The 25,283-nt window shown below is 40.0% G+C and overlaps 1 protein-coding gene across 1 annotated transcript in view; it reads right to left on the bottom strand.

The window, feature by feature from the left end:
• The window catches only part of Adam7 (ADAM metallopeptidase domain 7), a 47,739-nt gene extending 34,646 nt beyond the window's left edge, over positions 1 to 13,093 (bottom strand). The window contains exons 1-8 of the mRNA XM_046447749.1: positions 13,041 to 13,093; positions 12,025 to 12,130; positions 8,016 to 8,092; positions 5,781 to 5,859; positions 4,503 to 4,579; positions 2,888 to 3,077; positions 1,670 to 1,723; positions 99 to 170 (exon numbers count right to left, since the gene is read on the bottom strand). Of these exons, the coding sequence (XP_046303705.1) occupies positions 99 to 170; positions 1,670 to 1,723; positions 2,888 to 3,077; positions 4,503 to 4,579; positions 5,781 to 5,859; positions 8,016 to 8,092; positions 12,025 to 12,130; positions 13,041 to 13,093 (708 nt within the window). The remainder of the gene's footprint in view (positions 1 to 98; positions 171 to 1,669; positions 1,724 to 2,887; positions 3,078 to 4,502; positions 4,580 to 5,780; positions 5,860 to 8,015; positions 8,093 to 12,024; positions 12,131 to 13,040) is intronic.
• Between the last annotated feature and the right edge of the window lie 12,190 nt (positions 13,094 to 25,283).

Raw genomic sequence — 25,283 nt, 5'->3', positions numbered from 1 at the left:
ACTCCCACTGTATCAAGGTTACTATAAGAATCCAATGGAGATAGACCCCAGAATGTTCTTTGTATGTTCAGCTTGACTCACACTACAGCAAAACTTACCATGTTGACAAAATTGACCATTCCCCAAATTCGGTTCCTTAGTTTATAGTGAGGTTGACCATTCCTGCGATACTGGAAATAAAAACATCATATCAACATGCTTTCATAGTAGGAGCTTCATAAAAGCTCAATAAAAATGCTTCATCCATCATGAGCTGTTATAAAGAAAAAAAAACTTAAGTCTTCTTCTTTTGCTTAAATAGTGTGCAACTCCCTCTCTTTGTTCTATTTAATATTTAAGGTGTTTATTTTGTTACAGTTTCCCCCTCATACTCACTATTCTGTAATTTTTCTACATTGTTATCTGGTTTATTCAGCCCCATTTATTTCTGGAACATTTTCAAGAATTGCCTCTCAAAGAGTGTCTGTCATCCAGTAACCCATACTCATTCTCTGCAATCTTTTATTCTGCATTAATGTCTCCTATTTTCTCATAGTTTTCAACTGTACTTATCTGTGATCAATAAGTGGTTGTTTCCCTGTCATCTCCATCCTCCAGTATACTGATTCTCTCTTCACCTGTGTCTAATCTGCTGTTTCATTCATTCAAGGATATATGCATTTTCCTTTTATCAATGTGGAATAGTTTTACAAGGAAGCTGGCCATTTTTTACCATCTCATCTAATTCTTTTTTTTGTAATTTCTATTCTATTCACTTTCTATATTCTCTGATAACTGTAAACCTATACTTTCGTGATGAAGAATGATTTGAAGGTATCACTGGATAACTGATAGTTCTTGGTAGTCTTAGTCTCCTCTTCACTATGCTGGCTGACCCTGCCTCCTAGGATTCATTTCGTCTTGGATTATTAAAGTGTCTTTATAGGACATTTTTTACTTCAGCTCAAGTTGTTTACCACATACATATCTAGTCAGTTTTTATGCTGAAAGCCTTGCGTGGTATGTCTGCAGCTGAAGAAAAACAAAACAAAACAAAATCACCAACCACCATGTGCCCTCTCTGTGCATGGTTCAGGTTTAAAATTTCTGGTTTTTCTTGGGTGATATTTTCCCTTCCCATGCCTACGGGCAAACCAAACTTCCTTTATCTTTTACGGTTTCAGTGGAGCTTTTCTAATTTCTTTTTCAGGGATGGGGCAGCCCCTTCTAGCTCTGAGAATTATGTGGAGGACTCGTTTCCAAAGGCCAGACTTTTGCTTGTAAGGAGGTTAATTCCTCACTCATTACAACTGTATTCTCTATGTCACGGGTCATCAAGGCTTTGGGTTTTACTTCCTTTTCTGATGGAGATTTTCTTCTTAATTTTTAGTATCTGGAAATATTCAATGTTTTCTTTTGGTCAACAGAGTGTTGACGAGTCTTCAACTTTTCATATGCTGCTCAGCTTCTCCATATGTTCACAGTGGGGAGGAGGGTTCTAGTTTGGATTAGTCCCCTGCAATATCAAAAGACCTAAATCATCTCTTATATGCATGTATTTTGAAGAAGTTAAAAACAGAAGTTTGAGACCAGAATAGCACTCCGATTAGAACACCACTACTCTGGGCTCCATCACATCCGCGGTTTCATGAGGATGAATGAAAAGCGAAAATGTTCTCTGGAAACTTACCACAAAATCATCAGCAACAACGAACAGCTCCATATACTTTTGTTCATGGACGCTCTGGAAATTGATGAACAATTCAATGAAGTATGTTAACATTTTTAACCTTAACAGCGAATTTCTGAAAAGCTAACATTTTTAAGATAAGAAAATTAATCTTGCTGACATTGGAAGGTGAATGAAATGAGCATATCTAATAATCCTGAAGCAACATTCCATATTTGACTACCCTTTGTTTAGTCTTTAAGGTTAGACAAGAGATATAATATAATCATGAATCCCATGTTTAATACTTAAGGTTCCTTTTCTTTTTCTTTCATGTACAGATTAAATGGTTCATAAGCAAGTTCATGTAGGAAGCACCCATGAATATATATATATATATATATATATATATATATATATATATATATATATATATATATATATAGTGAGAGCTCCAACCAGACTGAATGACAGAACTGACCATGTCCCTCCTAATTTTTTCCTGCCTCCCAAACTCCTAATTGGCATGGTCTCAATTTCAAGGAAACAGATGAATATTGCTAAATCTAGGTCTCTTATTTCTAGAAAACACCAATACCAGGAAGTTCTTCTATGATTTCAGCGTAAATGAGGAGTGGGCATGTTCTCTGAGGACAAATGAAAGGGACTTGTTCAGAGATTTAAGTCAGTCATTCTTTCATGAACTAAGGAATTGTCTCTTCCCTGAGTGATTCTATCGGGAGACACTTGTTAGTCATCCAATAAGTTTCAGACACTGGACCTTGGACCTGAGAAGATGATAAACAAACATGGAGCTTTCAAGTTCATATCAACTGGTTCTTTTGGGGATAAGAACTAGTTTTCTACCCAACTAGTTATATATAAGTCTAAAACCCAAGGACTCTGCCACCATCCCATCAGAAACAGACCACCTGTTATTGTTCTTAGTTATCCTTCACCATCAGAACATCTGGCCTGAGGGAAGGGAGAATAGGGCTTGTCGTCGACAGTCCCCAGGTGGCAGGGGAGGCAAGGAGAGAGACATTATCTAAGACAAGTTTCAAGACACTGAAAATTTCTGTCTTCGATATAGAGGGCTGTAGACATTCCCTTTCTTGATACTGATGAAACAGATTGCGATGTGCTCACTAGCTTGACTCACAATCTCCAGAGCCTACAGGAATCATGGGGAATGGGTGTGTTTCACCTGGGTTAAGAGGACTTAAACACAGCACTCACTTCCATCTTGTAGTTTCCCTTGTGTGAGGTGTCCGTTGGAGCAGCGTTCTTGGTAAAATTGAGCTCCGCACAAGTAAAATTGGCAGCATACGGCCCCTTGGCATTGTATTTGAACACCAAATGCTCCCCCTCATCTGAGTATTTCACTGGTTCAATGAGATACCTTTGATCACGAACTCTGAAGAATCCCCTGTGGGAATTGGAACACCATATGCATTCAAGATCCATAACTATCCTATTCTATTTTATTGACTTTTTCTTTTGAAGAATGGGAAACTACAAAGTCAAGACTTCATGAACAGGGATCCAGGTTTTCTGGTGGTAAAGAAGCAAGATAGCCTGTGGGCTTTGGTAGAATTAAGAACATTTTCTAAAAGTCAGTCGACATGGATTTTCAGAAGTTTGACAATCCAATTTCTAGGTACAATAATAATTCCCACCCTGGTGGCTTCAGGTTTTGCAGAAATTTTGTTCATTCTTTTGTCTGTGCATTAAGTGCAGAATAAATATATGAAGATACAAAACTACTTTGGGGGAATTTTGTCACTAAAGGGGTTCTCTTTCTTAAAAAAGCTGGAACATGGGGGATGACTCAAAGAAAAACTCCTTGTTCTACCCTCTATGACCCCTCATCTTCCTTCTTTTCCTTGAACCTTTCTTTGTCCTTGAGTCCAAGATCTATAGAGAATTACCTCTGACCTTTTACTCTTTAGAGATCATAGACAGCTGGGCGTGGTGGCGCCCACCTGTAATCCCAGAGGCTTGGAAGGCTGAGGCAGAAGGATCAAGAATTCAAAATCAGCCTCAGCAAAAGTGAGATGCTAAGCAGCTCAGTGAGACCCTGTCTCTAAATAAAATACAAAATAGGGCTGGGGATGTGGCTCAGTGTTCGAGTTCCCAATTCCCAATAACGGCCCCCAAATAAAGAGATCATAAACACAGCCTGATTGAGTAAAATGCTAACTCACTAAAGTGCCATGGTATAGTGGGGACTCAGAACTAGCATTCAAGAGAATTGGACTTTGGATTCAGTTCTACTCTAGCGAATGTTCAGGAGCAAGTCTCTGATGTAGTGTCCTGTTCTCTAACATAAGAGCACAAACTAAAAGATTTCCAGGACCCTCCACCCCCAGCTCTGAATCCTTTGGTCATATGTTGCAAATCTCTTCTTGCTAAGGGTGTGTGTTAGACATCTTTTTGTCAAAATGAACATAAATCACAGGAGCTCACACTCACTGCTAAAATTATACTATAGCCCTTTATCCATTATATTTTCTATTTAGAGAGTTAGTAAAAAGAAATAAGCAAAACAGGTGTCTTCAAACATTTATAGGAAAAGTTATAAAATAAATAGGAAGCTGTGAGGGGTGGTGCATGCCTGTAGTGACTTGGGAAGCTGAGGCAGGAGGATCACAAGTTTGAGTCCAGCCTGAGCAACTTAGTGAGCCCTGTAGCAACTTAATGAGACCCAGTCTCAAAATAAAAAATAAAAGGTTGGGGGTGTAGCTCAGGGATAGAGCACTGCTAGGTTCAATCCCTAGAAACAAAAGAAACCAAAAAAAAAAGGGGGGGGCCGGTGGCGCGGAGAAAGAAAGAGGAAGATACTCTGCCTTACCTTAGACCTTTACACGTGCTGATGCTGGCTGCAGAATCAAATTCATGTATAATGGATCCTTGGTAAAAGCAGTGCTCCTAACATAGAAGAGTGTATTAATGTAAGTATGAATATCAATATTGTGTAAATATTACCATCTCATTATTTTCCTTTCAGACACGTTAGTATTTCATTCCTGGGTTCCACATTTTCCTGTGCTTTCTGAACTACACTCTCTCACTTGGAAACATTTGAGTCTGCTTTAGAGATCTTGTACCTGAATCACATCATTACTTTGTGTAAAACCAAGTATGGATTCTTTCATCACACATTTCATAGTCTACTAGGTGATGACACCAGTTTCAGATATGCAAACCTTTTCTATATAAATATCATTCCCTCAGTTCATCCTAAAATCTTTGCCATGCTGACCCTCTTGTGTTCATATCACAATTTCCCCAGCTGCCTATGAAATGAAGCCAAGCTCTTGATGCTTCCTGTAAGAAGACCCTGCCTTCCTCCAAGTCCCCCTCATGCCCTTCTTTCCGGCCTCTCTGCTTCAATCCTGCTGGCAGCCCCCAACTCCTCATGGTGGTTTGCTCATGGTGAGCCTGTCCGGTGCTACTCTTCCCATTATTTCCATGGTTCAGCTCCTGCCTGTAGATGACAGAGGCCTTCTGGGGACCTCACACCCTCACAGGATGGCCACCAGCCCCTGCATAAAGGAACGTCACCAAGTTTTCCTCTGGTTCTGTGTCTTAAGGCGATATGATGACTGAGATCCCCCAGAGGTTGGCATTTGCTTTAAATAGAGGAAATAAGTTTTTTAACGCATAATTTTGGTAAGAAGGACTTATATTGTTCTTGGCTAGAGGGTGGCAGATGGTATGTTCTGGAAGGACAGTGAAGTAAAAACTATAATCTATATCCACTAGAATAATAGTGGTTAAAACAAAGTTTCATATGGAAAATAAGAAGAAACCACCATCACTAGCTTAAGTAGATCCCACCAGGATGCTCTAGTCTTCTTTGGGGTCCTGCTTTGCCCTTCCTCCAGGCTTAGCACAATATTGACTCTAGAAAAGTCAGTTGATTAAAGAGAGACACATTATGGGGATCATTTGTTACAGAAAGGTGCCTGTTTTCTATTCAGGTCTCATTCGGTGAGATGAATCAATTCAGGGTTTGGTGCTGACATGGCGCCTTTTGGAGAAATTGGTAAGGCTTGAATTGAGTTTCGGAATCACATCAGGAAATATTAGTTTCAGAAAAGTGACACGGAAAGGTTCTGTAAGCTACCGTGATTAGAGGATGATGGACGAGCATTTTTTTTTTCAAGGTGTAGAAGGTCTCACTGTAATTTGAGGACAGGAACTCCCTAAAAATGAGAGCAGAGAGGATGTGAGGATGATTCACTCTAAAACCCTAAGCGATAAAGGCAACCATGTGATGAGCGGCCTCCAGACCATGATCAAATATTAGCAAAACAAACAAACAAAACTTAAAATCCAGCCCTACCGATGACAACATGCAGGATGAATGGACTAAACATCCCAATTAAAAAATCAGAGGTTTTTGACAGACTTCATTAAATATCAAGAGCCGACTAACTGCCATCTTACAAAATGCACATTTTAAATGTAAAGACAAAAGCGTAGTGAAAAGTGAATGAAAAATAGTGTATTATGTAAATAGTAAACATAGGAAGTCTACACATAATATCAGGTAACAAAATTAAAAACTTGTGAGTACTATCAAACATTTTAAAAGAATAATATCTTTAGAAAATGTAAGATAAGAGAACACTACCCAACTCATTTTATTTATTAAAATGAGTAGATTAAACTGTGGGTTAAACCCTGGGGTGCTTTACTGGTCAAAGCCACATCCCCAGCTCTCTTTTTAAAAAAAAAAAAATTTTTTTTTTTTTTTTTTTTTGAGAGAGGGTATCCTAATTTGCCCAGGTTGACATCAGATCTGGGATTCTTCTGATTCAGCCCACCGAGCCACTGGAATTACAGGCAAGCTCCACAGTGCTGGGCTCCTATTAATTTTATATGACCAATGTCATCTAATGTCAACTTCGACACAGTTTCAAACACTATGAACAAGTTGTAAGTTGAATACCACAATATAATTTAAAATAATGAATAATAGGCAAATAAGATTTTATCTCAGGAATGCAAGCATAGGTACAATCAATCAGTGTAAATCCCAGTATTGATGTTTAGATGAATGCAAACAAAACACCTGGAACAAACTTCTTAATAGTTCACATCAATGGCATATCTATAAAGTAATGTCATATTAATTACTTAATATTTAACACTTTCAATAATTGATAAACTCTCTTGGAGGAAAAAAACACTCAAATTATTGAAATCAGAAAAAAAGAAGATTATCACTGAAGATACTATAGACATTAAAAAAGAGCAAGAGAATATTATGAAACATCATGCCTAAAGTGTGGTAACTTAGGCAAAACCCATATTTCCATGAAAGTTTTAGTTTAAAACTGACACAAAGGGAAATAGAGAATCTGAATGACCTTCAGTCAATTGATAACGTGACTCTAAATTTTAATCAGAAACATAAAGCCCCCTTCATTGTGACCCTAGGTAAGCTATTATTTTTCTATATTTTTATTGGTGTGTTATAATAATACCTAATAGTGGGATTCAATGCTATATATATGATAAGCTATTGTTTTAATGTACTTACTTCATATAGATGTTGTAAGACTCAAGAAATAACTTTAATAAAAATACACAGAAACCACTTAATAAATATTAGCTCCCTTCATGTGGAGAATATGCAATCTGAAAATATTATCAATATGATCATGCTATTAGGCTTGCATTTTCTGCATGTTTGTCTAGTGGGAGATTTAGGATGGGAAGGACGTTTTTCTGTATTTTTGGTTTGTTTTAGCTAACAGACCTGAGTCTCCATTCTCTAATAGTGGCATCATTCCAAGTGACTGAACAATCAACAACAACCTGTGCTTTTATAGTTTGGGTCTCTGAGATACAGCTATCCCATGTAGGAAGGGTTCAGAGAAAAACTGTGAAAATTAACAGCAAAGGGAAGGACTCAAGAAGAGATTTCGGGGTTGGTTCAACTATATAAGATGTCGGGATGAAGCAAATTCTTCCCAGTTCTTAGCTTACTCTCCAAAACACTTGGTTCTATATCTATTTTAAACAACGTAGAAGTCAATTTCAAAACCATGGGTTTCAAAATTCTTTTGTTCTACTGATTCAAAAAGTACTAACGTGTCAACTCTTTTCCTAAAGTGTCTATATGAAGCTCAGGAACTCCAAGTGCCCCAAAGAGTTACTTAGAAACCACACAAGAGTGTCGATAGCTGTCTCTAAGTTGTTGAGAGGCAATGACTTTATATCTGAAGAGGAAGAATTCACATAATACAGAGATAACAGTGACTTGAAGAATTGACTTTACTGGCAGTTTTAGAAAAACTGGGATATCAGAGATGACAAAATCTGTAAGTGATGGAATCACACTAGAACTTACCTTGATCTTAGAAGGTGAAGGATTAAGGTTTTTCTATTGAGTTTTATTTCATACAACAATTCTTCTTCATAGGCTTCCTGAAAAGACAAGATCTGTCATGTGACTTCCACACAAGCTGGTCAGGAGCCTGCTGCTAGTGGGTGGTGTGGGGTAGGAGGGGTCACCTATCCCCAGTTCCTAGCTGTCCTTACAGGGAGCAAACACTGGGCATGCTTGTCTTAAAGAGAACTAGTATTAGAAGGAAGATTTCACCCAAGTTATTCTTAATTAAAATTTTCAAAGGACGTTTTTCTCTAGAAATGAAATAATAATAAAATACAATAAATATTCTCCCCTCATCCAGCCATACACAAATTCCTGTATGTCCATACAGCATGCCTCCAAAACACACAGATCTTCTGTTTTCTGGTTTTGTTTTTAGCAGTTTTGTATATGCTGTTTTATAGTTTCCATTTTCAATTAGGAAATCATGACCATTCCCTTACAAATGTTCTCTTGCAAGAGTGTGTTTTAAGGCTTCCCCCCCCCAAAAAAAAATGTGAGTGAAACATCATACATCATTTATTTAATCTGTATCAATTATCAGAAATTTGTTTTGGGATGTTCACTGTACTTAGAGTTGCATTGTTGACAACTTGGAAAAAATGTAGGGCTTTTGATAAATACTGATAAATATCCTAAAGAAAAGAAATCTAAATGTAGAACTTCACCAAAAATTAATACTGGTTTCATGTGATTATTTGTAGCAGTCATATCTATTACTGGTATGTTGATTGCTTAACATACCAGTAATAGATATGACTGCTGCAAATAACTTTCCAGTCATGGATATTACTACTAATAATTTTTTTATACATTATAACTTGTGATGTTCTGTTTGATAGCATTGGCATTGGTAATTTTCTTTTGTGTCTTTCATTATTTGTAGTTTTTTTAAAATATGAATTTCTGCTTCATGTCCATTTACCATCTTCTTTGGTAGTATTTTATTTTCTTATGATTGATAATAATTTTTTCATAATTTAAGTTGTTGGTCTTCATTGTACAAATTTCTTTGAGCTCAATGTCCATTTATTTGACAGTTGCAGCTTCAACTACAGTGATAATAATGAAGACAGAGTGGTGTACAAGGTGGAGGCTGCTGGCCTCACAGAAGCTCTAGATTGGCAAAGAAGGTGACCAGATAGCCACAGAATCAGGTGTGATTAACATCATAACAGGAGAACCACAGCAGTATTCCAGCACCACAGGCAAGAAACAGCATCTGTGAAGGTCCTGAGGTAGGAAGGAACCCGGCTGATTGGAGGAACATGGAGGGAGAAGTTCAAGGTTGCTAGAGAACCAAGGACACGTTTAGCACAAGTGGGAGGGAGAGGTACAGGAAGAAGATGAGCAAGAACAGCCCACAGAGGTGAAGGCCTGAGACTTCTCCTAAGAGCAGACAAGCAAAGGCCAGCATGGAATTTCAGACACTGGGTCTGAGAAATCAGCACTGAGGAGGGGAAGCCCCTGGAAGGCGGCTCGTGCAGAGCAGGTGCCTTGGCAGGGGAGTAAAGAGGAGTAAGTAACCTCAAAGATATGCACCTGCTAGACTCCAGATGCACCAGTCATTGATTGTCAGGGTAGGCAAACTAGAGGAGTCAAGAAGGAGCCCAGGGTTTGGGGTATTCTATCTGTTTAACTCTGTCCTGACCAGGTGAGGATCTGATGAGGGACGGCTCTGAGGTGTGGGGGGGCCTTAGTTTTGTATTTGTTGGAAGTGAGGTGTGCACAGTTCAGACTTTTTTGATTGCAAAAAAAAAATAGGACTTATAATAAAGACATGGAATTCACAGTCGGGCAGGCAAGAAGCAATGTGCTCCATCCAGAAGGGTCCAGTCACATATTTCAACATATATGCGCGTGTGTGAGCATAACGATGGGACAGTGGGGCTTTTTGTATCATTTGAATATTTGAGTGTGAAATTTTATTAATTAAGAAATTAATGGGATTTTCATTTTAGGTTTTTTTTTTTTGAGACTTATAAATACTTGGGAAGACATTACCTCATACTTAGATACATGCTGCACTAAGTCTTCCCTACTGTTAATATCCTACATTACTGTGGTATTTCTGTTACAACTGATGAATCAGGATTGATGTGTTATTATTATTTTAAATCCACACTTATTCGGATTCCCTTAGTTTTTACATAATGACATTTTGCTCTTCCAGAATCCCTTTCCAGGCACCACATTGTTTATTTGTCATGTCTCCTCAGCCTCCTCAACCCTCAGATTTTCCTAATTTTCAGTGACTGACAGTTTTGAGGTATACTCAACAGGTACTTTGTAGAATGCCTCTCAATTTTTTGATGTTTTTTTCCCTTATGGTTAGACTGTAGTTATGGATATGAGGGTGAAAGCCACAAGAGAAGGTGCCATTTTGTCACATCCAGAGTCCTTGCTATGAGGAGGACTTTGCATTCATGAGGTTGGCCTTCATCACCGGGCTGAGGTGGCGTTTGCTACCTCTCCCCTCTGTGAAGTTACTCTTTTCTTTCCCTCCATACTGTACTCTTTGCAAGGAAATCATAATGCACAGCCCAGCCCATACGTAAGGGGTGGGGACTCATGCTCCACCTCCTGGAAACAGAAATGTCTACATAAATTATTTAATTCTTGTAGATGAGAGATTTGCCTATTCTTCCACATTGATTTATTTATATCTGTTTGGGCTCACGGATCTTAGTCTATTCTTCAGGTTATAGTACAAGGCCATGTTATTTATTTGTTCAAATTATCCTAGCTTTGGCCCTTGAGAGTTTTTTAAGTGATTTCCTGAGTTCATCAATGTGAGTTTGGAGCTTTGTGTGTTTTTTTTTGGGGAAAAGGGGGTTGTTCATTTGTTTGGGCACTTTCTAGTACTACAAAATGCTCCAGGCTCATCTTGAATCTTTCCCACCTGTATTCAGGCTATATATTAATAATGGAAATTTTAATATTAATATTGAAGGCTTAAGATAATAGCTTCCAGGAGAGCCCACTGTGGTAGAAAACTGGTTGTGCATCCTTGATTGGATACCAACCTTTGACCAGTACAAATGATGGGAAGGTGAAAAAGGAGTTGGAAATCAAGAGAAAAATTATTTATAAAGATAATTATTGGAGAAAAATAGACATCATTTACCAAATGAGATTGGGAGGAGAGTTACTTTTTGTCTCAAGCCCTGAGACAGAGGTATCAATAGGACAGTTTGGAAAGTTGAAAAATATCTTCCTTTGACTGAGAACTCTAATAAGTGAGAGCCTGGGAAACAGGCTGCTGCAGTGGTAGAGAGAAACAATTCCCTGCCTTAGGATAGTTGTTGGAGTGAAATGCCTGTCCATATTTTCCATGCACCAAATTTAAAACCTAAAATGCAAACTGCAAGTGTTTAATGATACACATCAAGAACATTCATCTAAGACCTTTCATAACAGTGGGATTGAAAATAAACTAATTGTGAATCTTGCTCCCTTTTATTATCCATTTTCCATGATAAATATTCATTTCTTTTGACAATAATATTTTAAATATTTTTAAAGTTCAAGACTTGCACAAACATCCTTCTAAGTACAGGCCAAGAAGGACTTTTTGTTCCTAAGAAAATTGTCCAATTCTGCTTCAGAATATATTGGCTGTACGGCAAAGAAACCTGCATGCTAGGTCTCAGGGAAAACAAAATAAATTCTCAGGATGACATTCCATGGGCACCAGCTCAGAACAAGTGAGGTGGCTCTAGACCAACTTGGAGAAGTGTGGCTGGAACACCTCGCTTAATGGCACCCCCTAAAACCTGAGCAGATGTTTGTTTCCTAACCCATTGAAGGGTTGTGCACCCCTGAGCACAGGCTCTAAGCGGAATGGGAGTCCTCCCAAGAACTGAGACTCCTCTTTTTCTATTTGCTTCTGGCTGGACCCAGAGGAAGCTTTCCATATTCCTGTGAAAGCAATAAACTGTATTTACTGAATGACACTCATACCTACCGGCACGTCATGGTGATCATGGGCATAGTCAAGGTCTCGCTTCTGCATCAGAGAAAGCCGTTTCACATGGACCAGTTGGTACAGATCTGCTCCAAGGATCACTTTTTCAGGAAAAAAAAAAAAACATGAGGGGGGAAATCCAGCTGATATTAACATTCATCCACACAGAGATTGAATGTGCATTTTTCTCATTTTATACACAACAACATTGAGATGGATATTTACAAATTAGGAAAATATAAGTAAAATTGGAAAGGGGTCAAAGACATAAATGTCCCTCATCTTCCTCCATAGTTTCACCCTGTTCTGTACTGGCCATCTTTGTCTCCTCAGACCTGTCTCTGGTTCTGCCTCCTGTCAAAGTCTGAACTGGAAGGTCCTGTTGCTTTGTAAATTACCAAATTTTTGTCTTTCAGAAACATTGACATTTGAGGTCTTAACTCCCACAGTGAAGGGTAAGGCTTTCACTTGCTAGTGAACTGTAGGTAGCCCCACGTCAGGATAAACACAATCTTCTCTACTCAGGTCCTATCACATTGATGGTCACCTGTGAGGTGACCTGGGACCTTAAAGAGCTATAAAGAGGAGAGGGCATGCACGTTTTGGAACATGCTCTGATTCAAATCAAGTTTTTACCAGTTTAACAGCTGTGTGATTATGAGTAGCTCTCTGATTTGTAAACACTACTCGCATGTCCCTTGTCTGTAAAGTGGAGATGATATTATTGAATTTAAACATTCTAATGTACAATGTGACTAATGGCTAGCACAGTCCTGCGCTATTGTAGGTATTTGGTGAATGTCCACTATGGGTCAGAGTGCTTAAGAGTGATATGGAATTTCATAGAATCATCAAACCTCAGGATTAGCCATAACCTAGTCCAAGCCCTACACTAACGGTTCTCAGCAAAATCACCTGTGCATAGCTAATGTTCTTATTATTTACAATTTAAACTTTGTGGCTAAAGAGATATTGCCTCATAGTACAACCAGAAAACCCTGACAAAAAAAGACATACCTTTGACCTGAGAAGTGAGTAAAATCATCAAAAATATAGACCTGGGGAGCATTCTGAACGGTCCTGGTGGAAGAGGGGCACCGGCACCTGAGAAGAGCCGTGCCCTGCTCCTCGTCCTTGGTCCACCGCAAGGATGCAGAGCCTATCAGCTAGATGGGCAGTTTTGATCTGGCACAAGGAAGTGTTCCTGACCAAGCTGCACAACTTGCTAGAATGCTTGAGGCCAAAACCTGAGGGCTGGACAGCGTGTGCTAATTAAAGAACCCCTGAGGTGGTGGTGGAGGTGGCTTGGCATAGATTCCTACTTCATGCCTAACAGAGTATGATTCTTGATCTACTAAAACTTCAAAAGTGAAAAGATCAGGAATGTTTTAGAAAAAAAAAAATATTGAAGGGATGATGTCTAGTTTGGTTGAAGAAGGTGAAGTCCCGGCCATGTTGATGACCACAGGTAAAAGCCATAAGGGGACATTTACTAAATAAGATAAAAACATTGAAAATTAAATATGTCATAAATCACATAAAAGACAGAAACTCTAGACGTGAATGCAAAATATCTAACAAAAGGTGCGGATTGCCTTTTAATATAGCGTGGTTTCAAATTAATACAAAAAAGAATATACAGATAGCCAAGTGTACAAAGGACTGGGGTGAAGCTCTTTATAAGGTCTGGCTTCCCTGAGGTATTAGAGGAGATCTTCCCCTGCCAGTACCAGCCCTTGGTCTGCATTTAGGATTCTGTCCCTCCTGCACCTCGCAATGTCTCCCTAGTATTCCCACCAACTGAAGCAATCCATGCCAACTGCAGGTGTCCTTTTGAGATTTAAACAAGCTTGAAACTCCCCTTTTGGAAAAATCTTACCCTTAATTCTCAATCTTGATATTATGTCTTACCAGGACTGTTTGAGGCACTTTTTTTGGTAGAGGCAGTACTGGGATTGAACTCAAGGGCACTCGACCACTGAGCCACATCTCCAGCCCTATTTTGTATTTTATTTACAGACAGGGTCTCACTGAGTTGCTTAGCCCCTCATTTTTGTGGAGGCTGGCTTTAACTCATGATCCTCCTGCCTCAGCCTCCCAAACTGCTGGGGTTATAGTTTGCACCACCGTGCCCGACTTGAGGCACTTTTCTTATATCCAACTCATGCTGATACATTTCAGGATGGCATCTACCTGTATTATTATCTGAATGAATGGCTTAATGTCTCTAGTGGATATATCATGTCTATATCCAATGGGCATTTTAGTTTCTCATCATACTTGTCCTTATACTACCCCTTAAAATATTCTATTTTGCTCCTTTGACATGACAGACTTCTTAACTTTTTCCTAGTTTTCTGGCAACTAGTAAACATACCCATTCTATCTATCCTTTAAGTTTTGGAGTTCCTCCAGGATTATCCTATACCTTCTTTCCTCTAATTATGCTCATTCCAAAACCATCTCATGTTCAGATGTGGTTTGGTTATCTTTCTGCTCTATGTCTCAGATTTTATGTTTCTAGCCATCTAAACAACAAACCTTCACAGCCAACTTTCTATTCAACTTTTTCATTTGGGAGACACAAGCTCCACATGAGCAGGACTTAAAGTTCTACCCCCCCCCCCCCACTGAATCTCTGTCTCAGATACTGATCCCCCATCCATTTATCATGACAATTCTCAAAGTCATTACCATCTTTGTACCTCTCACAATCCTTCCATCACTAAGAATGTTTATTTGACCTACAAAAAAGATCCCATCTCCTTCTCTCTACCTTTTCTGTCTTTGTCTTAGTCTAAGTTACCATGGACTCTCTTGGGCCAAAGTCTAGCAAGTGAGATCTTCTCAAATGACCAACTTGATTATGTCAAGTCCCTGGTAAAAAATGCTTCAATAGTTTTTCATTGATGCTAGCAGAAAGACCCAGTAGACTTTAAAGTTCCCAAAGCTGTATTGTATGTCACTAAGTTTGAGGTTTCAGGCAAGATGTGAAATATTTCTATACTTCTGTTCTCTCCTTTATAAAATGGGCATAATAATATTTATCTCATGGGGCTGATATGAGAAGTAAATTAATCTGTGCGACAAGCAATCTTCTATTTCCTGGTTTATTCACTGTCCACTCTTTCACTTGGCTATTTTACACTCTTTCTTCTGTCCTCAAATCTCTAAATCTTCTCTTCTTTGCTCTTATCTAGTTGCCTTGCTCGTTCACTGAGAAATAAGCCATCAGAAGAGCTCTCACTTTCTCCATTACCATCTCCACCTTGCTGTCAATCAATACCTGTGCCCTGATGGTCTGTGTGCCTCCTGTTTTCTATGGATGTGCCATCCCTTATTTGAAGGTATATGCACCACTAAAGTATTCACTTCTATTCCTTCCTCCACCCCAAAATCAATGGTTATTCCCTGACTCAAAGTATTTCAATTAATATATGCATACATCACTGTGATCATTTTTCTATCCTTTAATAAAATTATTTATTTATTTTTTAATGTCACTCTCTCTTTTACCCAGCTATTACCCATTCTTGGCTTAGACAGTTATTAAACTTCTCAATGAATGATCCCACAGTTGGTCTCCAGTCCCTGTCAAACAGTTTATCTTACTCAACAAATCAGATCTTGTGGATGTTACCAGTGATCTGAGCCATGCAAAATTTGGTGGTCCATTCTCAATACTCACTCACTTTACCTTTTAGCAGGATTTGACAGAATTGATATTTGTATCTTTTTTCTTTGTGTTTGAGGTGCTGGGGTTTGAGCCCAGGGCTGTGCACATCTGAGGCAAGTGCTCTGCCACTGAGCTGTGTACCCAGCCCTTTATTTTATTTTATTTTATATCTCACTGATTCTCCTTGGCTGGCCTGGAATTTGTGATTCTCCTACCTCAGCCTCCTAATTAGCTGAGATTACAGGTGAGCTCCACGTCTCCTAGCCCATTTCTATCTTTTGGAAAGAGCTTAGCTCCTTGTAGGCAGTGCCTCTCTTCCATGCTTATTTCCTGCCTCCTCATAACAGTGTCTAAATGCTCCAGATTCCCAGGGCTCAAGTCTTGAAACTTTTCTCTCTCACCAAAGGAGGTGGTTGTCTTCCCATCTTTTGGCTTTAGACATTCATGTATAAAATGATGACCTCCAAATTCTCCATCTCACCTGGTCTCTGAATTTCAGACTTAGAACCTCTTCACTTGAAGGTCTAGTCAAGATCTCAAACACAAGCACAAAGTCTGAACCCTGCTCTCATCCTCCAAACCTGGTATTTTCACAGACTTTCCTATCTGGGATATTTCAACTCCATACTTGGTTATTCAGGAATCATCCTTGATCCCTTCTTTTCCTGACAGTTGGCAGCACCCTCGTCAGCATATCTAGTTGCTTCTATCCTGAAATGACATCAAGGTTCTCACCACCTCCCACACTTAACTTCTACTGTGCTGATCCAAGACACCTTCATCTCTACCCTAGTTTATTGAAATCACCTCTTCACTTATCTCACAGTTTTACTCTTGGTCCCTCGCCATGTGTTCTCTGTGCCTCTTCCAGATGCACCACATATGTGATTCTTCTGTCCTGACCCTTTCAATGGCTTCCCCTCTCAGAGTGCTAGCCACGGTCCTGTGATAGCCTCCAGGACCTACATGGTTTATCTTGATGTTCTCTGGCTTCACATCTTACCATCCCCCTCCCTCTCCACTCGGAGCCAGTTACTGTGTGCCCATACGTATTTATGGAGCATGCCAGGCACATTCCGCTTCAAGGGTCTTGGCTTGCTGTACCTTCTGCCAGGGACGCTCTCCTTGAAGATAGTCACGTGTTTTGCTTCCTCTCTCCTTTCAGGTCTCCGCGCAAACATCATCTCATAACTGAGGTCTACTCCAAGCACATTGTGCCAAATAGACCTTTCCATGTCCGTGCTGGCACTGCAGGGCCCTTTGTTGCTTGGCGTTAGTCACCATCAGAAATGTACATTTACTTACTTATTTATTTATTTATTTATTTTTGCTTTTTTGTATTATTTTATTGTTTTTCTTCCCACATTTTTATTGGTGCCCTATAGTTGCACATCCTGATGGAACTTATTGTTAGATACTCAGATATGCACACAATATCACTCCCCAGCACTTTCCCCCTTCCTCCCCAAACCCCTCCACTCCTTAAAATATAAGCTTTGAGAGGACAATATGGTGTCTATTTTGTGTTTTGTTTACCACCAAATCATCAGTGCCTGGAACAACAGGGTGCCAATAGATTTTTATTCAGTAAAGACATTAATATATTTTCAAACTTGGAAAGATATCTGGTATGGAGAAAGCACTTAATCAAAATAAAATATTATTATTTTAATTATGAGGAAATTATAAAGTAGATAAAAGTACCCACTCAGAGCCCCTTCACCTGGGTTCAATTCCTAGCACTTAACCTTCCTACCTCTAGATTTTAGACAATATCCTATTTTTCTGCACCTAAGATTTTTTTTCTTCCCCTAAGATTTTTTTTCTTCCCCAAATGAGGAAAACAATAGTATCTAATTTGTAGCAGTTGTAAAGAATAAATGAAGTAATTTATGTGCATCACTTAAAAGCAATGCCTCCTGCATATTAAGTCGATGAATGTTGAATATTTTAAGGAGTATTTAAATATGAATCTTCAGTGTGGGTACTTTCCTGTCTTCAACTGTTAATATTCTTTCTGTCTCTGTCTAAGCTCCAGCCTCCCTGGATATCTGTATTTACTCCAAAATTCAACCGTTTCTCCCCTCAAAGGGACACCAGGCTCAGTTATCTCTCTACCTGTAGCCTTTTCCTCTCCTCCTTGTGGCCAAATTAACTCCCCATCCTTCAGTTCTCAGTTCTAGAGTCACTATCTCAAGAAAGTCCTCCCTAACCCCCAAGTCTTCAGCCATATTTCTTTGTGAAACAAGATACTTTTCCTTCTGAAAACTTAGGTTGGTTTGTAAACCAGTAATTTGTCCAATTATTTGAGCATTTGTCTGCTTTAGAAAACCCAAGTTCCAGAAAACCCTTGTGTTTCGACATTGCACCACCAGGAAGCTATCAGGGTCTTGCATCTTGACACTTGCTATGAATTAATGAAAAGGATTACTAAACTAATTTGCATCATGATTATTATCTGATTATATCCCCTCTTCCCAGAAGTTTAGAATATACCTATGAAACCACTTTAACCCAATGATCATTTCTACCAGCAGAATTTTTTACCATCTTTCAGCTCAGTTGAAGAGACAGCTGATGGCCAATGGGCCTACCCAGGTATTTGTCCCTTCACTAAACAAACCTCCTTAGAAATTAGCAACTTCATGCACAGTGACAGTTGAACATTTTAATTTGTGTGATGGGAAATACCTTGAGTTCTCCCTTATTACACTCAAATAGTGGAAAACAGAATAAATCAATTTTTAGAATACTGGCCATGGCATCTTAATTATTCATAGTTCATGTTGACCGATATAGCTTTCAGCCATTTGTCTGACATCATTGAGCAAGTTATGGTCAACTCTTTAGCGAATCATAACTTTAACAGAATTCACAAAAAGTTCTGTAACGTATTTGAGCCACATAATAAGTGAGAATCAGAAAAGTTCTGCCTTGCTCCATATTCTTTTAAGTTACATATCAGAACATCTCTTTATTGAACGAGGCACAGAACTCTTCCTTCTCGCAATCGCTGCATGATCAATCTTTTGAAAAAACATTATCCCTCAGTTCTGAACTCCACTGGGTCATTGGCCGGGGATGGTGAAAAACATTTTATAAAAGTCCATAATTTATTCTCATTCTCGGGTCCCTGCTTTCTGTATTTAAATTAATGGGCTCCCTAAAGCATACAAGGCTTTTTAAATAAAACAATGAACCCTGAAACAGATTTCCATATCAAAGGAACTCCCTGGAGTCTAAATGTCAGACAAAAGCAGATTTCAGAGAAGATTAAGCAACTGCGAGAGTGTTTTGTTCCCTTCCCATCCGCTCAGCCCCACTCCACCCCCCTGCTGTGAATTAGCCAAGCAACCTCTCCCAGAAGGTGCTCAGTGGATTCCTATCCTGGTGTCCACGAGGAGACTTGACTTGTGCGGATCCTCATTACCATTGGTGTGAACCCTTTACAGAATCCTCAACAGCACGTGTCCGGAGGCTTCCTGCTGTGCCCAGATTCTGCCCTCTTTCTCCTTGGCTCTCTCACCACCCAGATACCTCTTCAGGCCTGCCCTCCTCAGCTTTCTCCTTTCTGTTCCTCACCCCACTCCACTCTCCTAGCTGGCAACTTGAGGAGCAAGCTCTTGAAACCTTCTTTTCTTTCCCCTTTTTATTCATTCTTCTTAGTTCTGCGTGACAATAGAATAGAGTATGGCATAATGATAAAAGTATGGAATAGAATTTGTTCGAACTCAGTGCCCAGTATTTCCCCTTCCCCTCCCTTCCTCCCACCCCCTGTTCCCCTTCTCTCTACTGCACTGATCTTTCTGTTATTTACTTATGGTTACTTTTTAAAAATTAGTGTCTTGGGGCTGTACATGATGTTGAGATTCACTGTGGTATATTCACATATGTACACAGGTCAGAGTCATTCCACTGTCTTTCCCTATCCCATTCCTCCTCTCTTCCTTTTCTTCCCCTTTGTCGACTCATCTAATCTTACTTTTATCCTTTTAATTTTAAATCAGCACCCTTATTTTGGATTAGCTTCTGCAAATCAGAGAAAACATTCAACCTTTGACTTTTGAGAATTGCCTTATTTCACTTAGCATGATAGTCTCCAGATCCATCCATTTACCAGCAAATGCCATGAAGTCATTCTTCTTTATGGTTGAGTAACACTCCATTGTGTCTACATGTGCCACATTTTCTTTATCCATTCACCTGTTGAGGGCACCTAGGTTGACTCCATAGATTAGCTATTGTGAATTGAGCTGCTGTGAACATTGATGTGGCTGCATCACTGTAGTATGCTGATTTTAAGCCCTTTGGGTATGCATTGAGGAGTCGAGTAGCTGGGTCATATCATGGTTCCATTCCTAGTTTTTAGAAGAATCTCCATACTGCTTTCCAGAGTGTTTGCACTATTTCTTGCAGGCTTATTAATGAGTCAATGGATGGGTTCACAGTGGTGGAGGTTCAGGAAGAACAAGAGACAAAGAATGTGTTCTAATGCAAAGCAGCCCACTTCATAGACCTGAAAAGCTATCTTCCTACCAACCACCTTTGTGGAGAAACATGAAGAAGAGCTGCAATGTGTTTAAGTGAATGAAGAGAGGGAAACAAATGAAGAAAAAATACCTTCTGCAAATTCTAACAGTAATGGTGAAGTCTTCCCACAGAAATACTAGAATAAAAGTCAAGAAGGCAATTTTATTTATAATAGCTCTCAAAAAAGTACCTGGGAATAAATTTAACCAAAGACGTGAAAGAGTTCTGTTATGCTCGAATTCGGGACCCCCAAAAGACCACCAGAGACCAAGATCGATGTAAACAGTAAAGAGGTATTTATTGCGAGCTAGCTCGGTCCTCCGTGCGCACACAGCAACTGGTGATGCTAAGAGACCCCAAGCCCAGGGTTTGCAGCAGTTTTATACATTCTTTGGAGAAGACAGGGATCCCCATATACATCATAGCATCTCTTAGCAAATCATCACACACCATGGGAAAATCAAATAACAACTCTAAAACATGATTAGTGTATCAAGTGGCGGGAGAGAATCTGGAAAGAATTATTGGTTAGTTCAAGGGGTTGACACACTTAAAATTGATTGGTTTAAGTCATGAGGATGTCACAAGGGGGGGTACAGTGCCAAACTGCAGGGCTTCTAGTTTAGATACTGGTCACCACACCTAGGTGGGGGCCATCTGGAATTTCAGATATGTAGATATCTTGGCCTATCTTAGGTGATCACCATCTGGGCTTTTCCGAGAACTGTTTCCACAGAGCTTTTCTGTAGTATTTTCCTGACTTTAGGACTACAGTAGGTCAGAGATTAAGTTTCAGAGCAAAATGAGGTCCCAAGTAGAATGAGATTGCTTAGGTCTTTCAGTTCTATAGTGAAAACTACAAGCATTGTTGAAAGAAATTAAAGAGAAAGTTTTTAGAAGTAGAAAGACCTCCCGTATTTATGTTAGGAAGAATCAACCACAAGAAAAGGTCCGCATTGCCCAAATTGACCTACAGATTCAGTGTGCTCCCTAGCAAAACACCCAAGATAGTGTTCACAGACTAGAATAAATAATTCAAAAATTCATATGGAAACAAAAAAAGAATAGCCAAAGCAATCATAAAAACAAATAAATAAATAAAGCAGGAGGCATTGCACTACCTGACTTCAAAATATACCAGAAAGCTACAGCAGTGGTAATAGCCTAGCATTGGCATAAAATAGGTGGACCATTTTATGTAGGTGGACCAAGGGAACAGAACAGAAAGTCGGGAAGTGAGCGCCTGTACCTCTGTGCAGATGCACATCTGTATGTAGAGAATGAAACTAGACCCTCTCACCAGATAAAAAAAATCAACTCAAAAAAAAAAAAAAAAGAAAGAAAAAGACATAACTTGTAAGACCTGAAACTACTAGAAGAAAATGGGGAATATTCCAGAATGTTTAGGTCTTTTTAGATAAGACCCTAAAACAGTAGTAAAGAGAGACTAACGGGATGATGTCAATCTAAAAACTGTGCACAGTGAAGGAAATAATCACCAGAGTGGAGAGAGAAGCTACAGGATGGAGGAAATATTTGCCAACTGCACATCTAACATGGGGTTAAAAATTAGATATTTCTGTCTGACTTCAAAGAAATATTCTACAGTAGTTCAAAGCCACATTAGTTGAGGTCAACCTGTAATTCTCTTGGTAGGCTCAGAAGTCAATCGCAGCCTACTAATTACATTTTAAGTGCACTGAAAAGAACACCACATTCAAAACCAGGAGCTCTGTGTTCTCCTGTAAGTAATTCAGCTTCCTTTGGCAAGTTACTGATTTCTTTGGGCCCCAATGCCTTATTTATAAGTTGGGATTGTTGTCATGTTCGATGTCTAAAGTCTTTTTTAATATTAAGGTGTTCGGTTCCATGTTTTTACTTCCTCCCCTCCTCCTTTTCTTAGACTTTCTCTATTATAAGCAAAAACTTTCACTTGAAAAAAATGGAAGATAAAATATGATTATGAAAAATCGAGGGCATTTTATCCCTATCATAGTCTCCATTTTGCAAATGGAATATCATGAATTTATTAATTAGCCTGCATAGTAAATCTCATGTAATAAATGCAACAAGAAGTTTTTTTTTTTGAAAACCGAGTCATGCTGTTATGTGAAGGGATGATCTTATTCCTGGGGAGTGGCAGACCTAGCATTAGCAGAGTGTACAATTTCACCCTTTAATTGCAGTAATCGCATTCCTTAGCTAAGGACATTAAACGAATTAGTATTTCTAGAGTTTTGGTGGCCTCATGCTAAAGTGGGAACAATAGTGATTTCTACACAGGATCAGTATGTAAATTAAGTAAGATAATGAACAAAAAATAATTCATAGCATATGTCTAACTCTCAATTTCGTCAGAGAGCGGATGTTATTTCTCACTTTCAAGTTAATTCGGTTTCACTACAGCTTTGATGGAGGAGTCCACTGGCTTCAGGAAGAGCAAAGTGGCTTACACAGTGGAGACTGAAGTCCTCACGGAGACAGCATGTGAGACGCAGTCTGATCAGATATCCCCACCCCCACCCCCCCATGGATGAGCAGGCCCTGGGAGATAGCGTTCACATTTCCCTGAGTCCCACCTTCCTGCAGAACAGAGTCACATCTTCCCCTCACCCCTCTGCCCTCCCACGTCCCTCCTGGTATCTAGTATCAGTGATGAACTCCTCGTTCTGATCCACTGAAAAAACATACCTTCAGAAGAACAAGCTCCCCGACTGTGTCTGCCACCTTCCTGTGCCCAGATCCTCACTGCTTTAGTGACCGTGGCTGACAGGCCATGCTCTCAGCGAGCAGCAACATCTCTACCACAACCCGAGGCCCCAGCGTCTCTCCCCTCTTCAAGGACCTCACAGCAGCAGGCAGGGTCCCTCCTTCATCTTCCCTTCCCCTCGGTCCTAGAGAATGTCCACAGGCGAAGAATCAAGGTCTGACTTCCTTCATCTACAAACATGTCCTATTAACTCTCTGAAGTTCAAATCCCGCTCCAGCAACCTCAGTGGTTTTCAAAATGTTCTCCAAGAGTTAACACGGACCACCATCCCTGTCCTTCTCATCATTCTCTCTAAGCCACCCCTTCAGGGTGACAGTGCGTGGCTCATATATTCGTGGTGATGCTGGTGTATAAAAGCCTACTGCACTGCCACTCACATCAAAGTATAGCCATATAATTAATGTACAGTAATAATGCTTGATAATGATAATAGGTGGCTATTTCACTCTCACATTTACTCTGTCATGAAGGCAAGGAAATATTTCTGGGTTCCTTGAACTTGGCAAGGCATATATTTGTATCATTATTTTAGAGCGTGCTTCTTTTTAATGAGAAAGAGTCTTCTGTGACCCAGTACACTGAGTCACGCCAGCAGCAACCTCACCCACCTCGGGTTTGTGGAAGGTCACCCTATGATGTTTGCACCCTGACCAAGTCACCCAGGATGCCTTCCTCGGGTTCCCCGTTGCGGAGGGATGATCCATCTACAGGTATTGGAATGCTATGCAGAGATTTTTGTCTATTATCAAGTCAACATCTCCAATGCCCAGAACCATCCCTCACACATGGTAAACTCTCAGTAGCTACTTGTAGTGAAAGTTATTCATGGAACCATATCGTCCTTTTAGTTTATATTTTATTTTCAAGAACCCAAGTCTCATAAACGAGTTTCTGAGACTCTAGACTCCTCTGACTTCCTGGGGAGGATTTCCTAGCAGCATGTTGAGTCCAACTTAAGACTTAAGGTGCCGTGTCCAGTTGCGATCTGCAAACTATTTTATAGCCATCCACGGAAAGGGAGAAAGGACCTCAACATTAGTCAAATGACCTTTTGGTGATCAGCCCAGTTCTTGGCACCTTTGACCCCTTGATTGTCACACTGGGTGGGTTCTCCCACACGACTCGCCTTTCATCTGCCTACGGTTTCAGCTGAAGCAACATTTTCAAAGCTGACTGAGCGGAACTCAGAAAGCCCTCCTTATTCCATGGTGGCTTTGGGGTAGTCTCGCTCCATGCCCTTCTCCTTCAGCTTGACCATATGGTCAGTCCCTCTCTAGAACGCAGAGCTCCATGGGGCCCATGGACTTCATGACATCTGTCACTCTTCCCCGACTGCTAACACTGTGCCCGCCTGTGCCCAGCAGTCGGTAGCCAGTGTGTGGTGAGCAGCTTGGAGAGAGGGTCCCCTCTTCTCTTTTCTTCTTGGTGTGGACTAGTCGTAGTCAGGTCTGGATGTTAAGTTTAATTGTTGGCTTAGATCTTGAAGTCATATCTGTAAAGTCACATTGCCTCTGCCTACGACTGTTCCAAAGTATTTGCAAGTGATTAGTAAAATTAGGAATTATTGGGAAAACTTTGATTTTTATCTTTAGAAATATGTGCAAGCTTCTGGAAGACAGAATCTGTGGCTCCTATCCATTTGTCCTGTGCAGGGTCTAACACCACCAGTCCAAGCATGCTATACTCACAGATACGGAGACTCAAATGGGAGTTCAATAATTTGATGATTTTATCTTAACTTTATCACTATCGCTTGTTACTGTGACTGAGAGTGTTCACTGCAACCTTCATTTTTCTAGTAAAATTTGGACCACTCCTGGTCTCTGTAGTGTAACCCCCCAGAGCTCCCTGGTTATTTGTGGACTATCAAATGCTGGGAGCCAAGGTCATATTAAAATCTGCGATAGCTGGGACATCCATCATGTTTTTCATCTGAAAATAGAAAAGAAAGCAAGGGCATCTCTGTGATCTGCCCATTCAAGGCCTGCAGATTGAGCTCACCCACAAGTGTACCTTCCGGCACAGTTGGAGCTCTGTGTGCCTGGAGTAGCAGCACTTCACTGATCAAGGGTCAGAGGCCGAGGAGGCCCCCAAGCCAGTGCCAGGAACTCCCCCACTGCTAACTTTGACACCAGGGAGAGTTACGGAGGGTACTTGGGCACCCAGAGATTCCTTAGGTCAGAATGCACACATTGGATTCAGGTTTGAATTAACCCCTCCAGCCAGGATGAAAGAAAACTGATACTCAGAGCTTTGACTTCTATAAGGCACTTAGTCATTCAG

The sequence above is a fragment of the Marmota monax genome, unplaced genomic scaffold (assembly GCF_021218885.2).
Source record: "Marmota monax isolate L192 unplaced genomic scaffold, Marmota_monax_Labrador192_F-V1.1 WCK01_AAM20220418_F8-fsc00040, whole genome shotgun sequence".
Lineage (NCBI taxonomy): Eukaryota > Metazoa > Chordata > Mammalia > Rodentia > Sciuridae > Marmota > Marmota monax.
Note: the sequence above shows the minus strand (reverse complement) of the source record. Positions and strands in the feature narration are given on the sequence as shown.